This window comes from Aphidius gifuensis, linkage group LG1 (genome assembly GCF_014905175.1).
Source record: "Aphidius gifuensis isolate YNYX2018 linkage group LG1, ASM1490517v1, whole genome shotgun sequence".
NCBI classification, from domain to species: Eukaryota; Metazoa; Arthropoda; class Insecta; order Hymenoptera; family Braconidae; genus Aphidius; species Aphidius gifuensis.
The window spans coordinates 14,037,959-14,042,651 of NC_057788.1; the positions used below are offsets into that span (position 1 = coordinate 14,037,959).

The 4,693-nt window shown below is 29.3% G+C and overlaps 1 protein-coding gene across 1 annotated transcript; it reads right to left on the minus strand.

Moving 5' to 3' along the window:
* Window positions 1-3,172: 3,172 nt before the first annotated feature.
* Window positions 3,173-4,130, minus strand: LOC122856316. The gene is made up of 6 exons (XM_044158035.1): window positions 4,074-4,130; window positions 3,869-3,985; window positions 3,676-3,796; window positions 3,490-3,597; window positions 3,367-3,417; window positions 3,173-3,288 (listed from the first exon to the last, which is right to left on the minus strand). Exons 1-6 carry the CDS (start codon window positions 4,098-4,100, stop codon window positions 3,173-3,175), a joined length of 540 nt encoding a protein of 179 aa, XP_044013970.1. The 5' UTR covers window positions 4,101-4,130.
* Between the last annotated feature and the right edge of the window lie 563 nt (window positions 4,131-4,693).

Consider the following 4,693-nt stretch of genomic DNA (forward strand, 5'->3'; position numbering starts at 1 on the left):
GAGAGAAAATAATAAAATATTAGTTATAAACAAATGCTTAAAATTTTTGACCAATCACATCACGAATAGAAAGCGGTCAATTGTCCTTTTTGTAATAGGACTAGCGCTGTCGACGGCCGCCTCCGTTGTTGCTATATGCTATACGCTAAATTCCAATGACACGTCATCATGTGGTGTTATTAACAAAAAAAAAAAAAAAAAAAAACAATGAAATTTTTAGTTGGAGAAAAAATGATTTTATGAATAATATTTGACGATGCCCAATAGAATGCTCGAGCTCAGCCCGCGGATACGAAATCCATTAAAAGCCTTTTGATTTATACTAATTTTTAATAATGTCAACAATTATTTTATTTACACGTTATTGAAAGGTGGAGGACAGGTTACTTTTTTTCAAATTGACTCGGAACATGGAAAAGTTGCTAAATGATCAGAATAATTTTGTATTAATTTGTGCTATTAAAATCGAATTTATTCACCTGAAGAATAACGACAAAAAAAAAAAAAAAAAAAAAAAGTTACTCCAAAAAATGTTTATATAATATACAGATGCATGGTGCTTTAAATGATAAATCCTTTTTCCATTTATTTCCTATCTATTTAAAATAAAAGAGCAATTCTGGTGGAAATAATTCTCCGGCATTACTCCGTTTTTGGTCCACTTCTTAATAAATTACTCTGGCATGAGATCAATGCTGGATTTTTGTTTCCTTCATTGATCTCATGCCAAAATAATTTTGCCGGTACTAATTTTATGCCGACGAAATTACTCCGGCATCAATTCCATGTCGGAGTAATGCAGGAGTAATGCCGGAGTACTATTCCTACCAGGGAAAAGCTACAACTTGTATCAATAAATCAAAAAGTTACACCTCAATAACAATAACATAGATTGTAATCTAAAATTTTTTACGCTCACGTCTTTCTCATCAAAAATAATAAAAAATTGTTTAAAATTTTGAAAATATTTTTTATTGAAGGCGGTATGCAACTGTTAATATTAATTGTCGTTCAACAATTTTTTCCTCATCTATAGCCTGCCATCATCTGCTATTTATTGTAAGAAGAAATAGCTTACTCCAAATTTTAATTTACAATATTCTGTTATTATTATTGATGTACAAATTCCGATTTTATGAGTGCAAATTAGCTTCTGCTCTTTTCTTTAAATTAGATAAGAATTCAATTAAAAAGACCCCATGCGTTTGTATATGAACATTTTAGAGCAAATATTTTATTTTTGTCGTTGTTCTTGAGGTAAAAATCCAATGTTTGTACAAATTAGTACAAAATATTCTGATTATTTAACAAAGTATTGTAAATTTAAATTCTCGAGTAAACTATTTTTTTTTTTAATATTATTAAAGTACGAATCCTGCTTTCATTGATTCAAATAAGCTCATGACCTTTTTTTCGAGAATAAAGAAAAAAATTATCTATCATTATTTATTATCCGAGGTGCCATGCAATTGTTAATATAATCAATTTTCGTCAAACAATTTTTTTCTATGCTTTTCCATTGAAGGACAAATTCTGTTATTATTAATAAAAATTAACCCATGACTTTTCCTTTAAGAGTAAAAACAAATCATTCACTAACATTTATTTTTTGAGGCACGATGGAATTGTTAATAAACAATTACATGACACCTCAAAATAATAGAATAATCCTTTTAAATAATTCTTTTTTTATCTTTGGAGAGAAAAACGTTGGCTAATAATAGCAGAATTCGTAGTTCAGTGGAACATAATATGAAAAATTGTTAATTAACGATTAAATGTCACCTCGAACAATTGTTAGCATTTATTTATAAATATTGTTGAATAATGTTTTTTTTCTTCTTGAAGAGAATGTCGTGAGTTTATTTAAACCAATGAATGCAGGTTTCGTACTTCAATAAAGATTAAATAAAAAAATCTGTTTACTCCAATAAACAATACTTTAATTAACAATACTTTGTTATTGTTAATTAAAATGTGCAAATCTTGATTTCATTTTTACAGGTTCGCGTGCCTTATTTAAGAATGAATCTATCTTTTTTTTTTTTGTGTTTGAATGTACGTATTTTTTTTTTTAATTTTTCGTTATTTTTTTATTTATAACACATTAACTATTCTTTTATTTATAACAATTCAATTAAATATTGGTGAATCGTTTGAAGGTTATGGGCATTAATATTTTTTGACAGATATAAAAATAAAATGTTGTTATAATCACATATGTCAACACACACACATACATATGTATATGCAATTAGCACCACCTATATCAATTTATACGACATGCACGTGACCTTCTGATACCCCAATCAGATTCCAGTAAATTCAAAAATGAGGCGCTAAGTTTGAAAAATAAAGCGCCAAGTTCAAATTTGGATGCGCACGCAGAATGCGACGCCATGACATGACTGCTTTCTTTTCTCAAGGATGGATCGAAAAAATGTTTATCGAACCACTCATCGAGGTCCGTCGTTGGAAGTATAACAGCATTTTTTGTAATAAAAGATTTGATTTCTCTCACTTCTGTATCATCAGTAGTGTATCAAGGAGAGTTCTGGATCAGAGGGAGGTCGAAAAAAGGTGGATCGGCGAGGGGACAGGGGACTGCAACTCGGTCGGTAAAACAGAGATGGTAAAGAAATTTTTCATTTGAATTCCCAGTTGTTGATAATGCAGAGATGGTAAAGAAATTTGTCATTCTTACCCTGGGTCGGTAATACAGATTTGGACAATTTTTGTCATTTAAACGTAAGATTTCTCATGTCCCATGTCGTATGTTCCCAATTCGTATGTTCCCATATAGTATGTTCCCATGTAGTATGTGTTATGTTCCTATGTTTTATGTTCAAATGTTCCCATGTTCCCAAGCTCCCGTGTGTTATGTTTCCATGTTCCCATGTTCCCATATAGTATGTTCCCATGTTCCCATGTCGTATGTTCCTATGTTTTATGTTCCCATGTCTTATGTCCCATGTTCCCATGTTCCCATATCTTATATTCCCATGCCGCTGAAAAATGTAAAAAAAGTCATAGGGATAACAAAAATAAATGAATTATTTAATTTTTTTTATATTGATCAATTTTATTAATTATTATCTACTAGTTAAATATAATTCTCTCTCAGCAATTAAAAAAATAGGAATTCGTTATTATATTTTTTCCTTCTTATATATTATTCTTTTATGGCAACATCATTATTGTGTGTACTTGAAACTTCGTTAGTTTCAGTATCAGAGTCTTGATTTACATCCATCTCTTGATCTGACTCATACGTAACACTGCAAAGTTCTACAACAAAAATTAAAAAATATAAATTAGCATTCATATTACTACCTTTTTCATTATAATAAAGAGATATTTACTCACCAACAGTTATAGTTGTACCATATCGATCATCTGGTATCAATGAATATTTTGCTAGAAAAAATTTATATATTGACATAAATATTATAAAAAAATATATCAGAAAAAAATCACACAAATTATTACCTCCAAGTGATGGGAATATTATGAGATGGTCCAACTCATCCATAGCCAAGTCAGACTCATCTTCCAATACTGTACTATTATCATTTGCCTCGTTAGCAGGAATATTGTCTAAAAGCATGAATTTATTATTATTATCAGTGGTACTTAGAATCTGAATTTTTACAAATAAAAAAAAAAAATACATACAAACTCTAAATCGTGGTCTTGCATCTAAATCATCATCATCATACATTTGAAAACCGCTTAGTCTTGGAAACATAGTGCTAGCTATTAAACCTCTGAGAATAGCTTCAATATGATATTTTATCTAATAAATAAATAAATAAATAAATAAATTATTGAATTATATTTGTAAAATATTTATAAATAAATTACTAACCAATACTAAATTTCGGCGGCGCAATACCGGTGGAATAGGACGATTCATGCGTTGTGCATATCGCCAATTCATTTCCGTTTCACATAATCTGCGAAGAGCGTCTCGATGAGGAGCCAACTTTGTTAAACAAATTTATTAAAAATTTATTAGAATACTCATGTCTAAATTGAAAAAATTAATATAATATTTAAAAAAAAATATTTACCAGAGTTTCCAACGAGTCCATATCCATTTTTGATTAGCACTTTTAATTCACACAAAATGAAAAAATAAAGCAGCTTCTTACTTTATTGTGATTATGATTAGGAAAATGGTGCAATAATGTAACAACAACAATTATATTATTGATATTTAATAAAGAGTAAAAGTATATTAATTACAGGTGGAATGTGTGACATCCTCGCTTGAGGTGTCGCCAGAAAGTGTGTACTTTGTGTGTGCATGAACGTATATGTGTGTGTACGTGATGTCACCAAGGCAACTGTTTGTATTTGTGTGCGTCGTTAAGTTCAATTTCCAACATACTTGAATAACAATCCCGAACAAAGTGACATAAATCATCCCGGTAAATTGTATAAAAAGACAAAAAATGCAAGATAATTAGAAAAGTAGAGATATCCATATTTCTTTCCGATTCAATATATAATTCTTTTATGCTTTACATATATATGGTTATCTCTGCTCAAATTTAACATCAGTATGTTGTCTTTCGGCTGGTGAATGAATTTGATGTTGCAGTAGAAAAATATTACTGATTACTTTTGAGTCAAAAATAAATAATTATTTTGACAGAATTGATCAAAATCAGTGAATTTTTTAATCCAT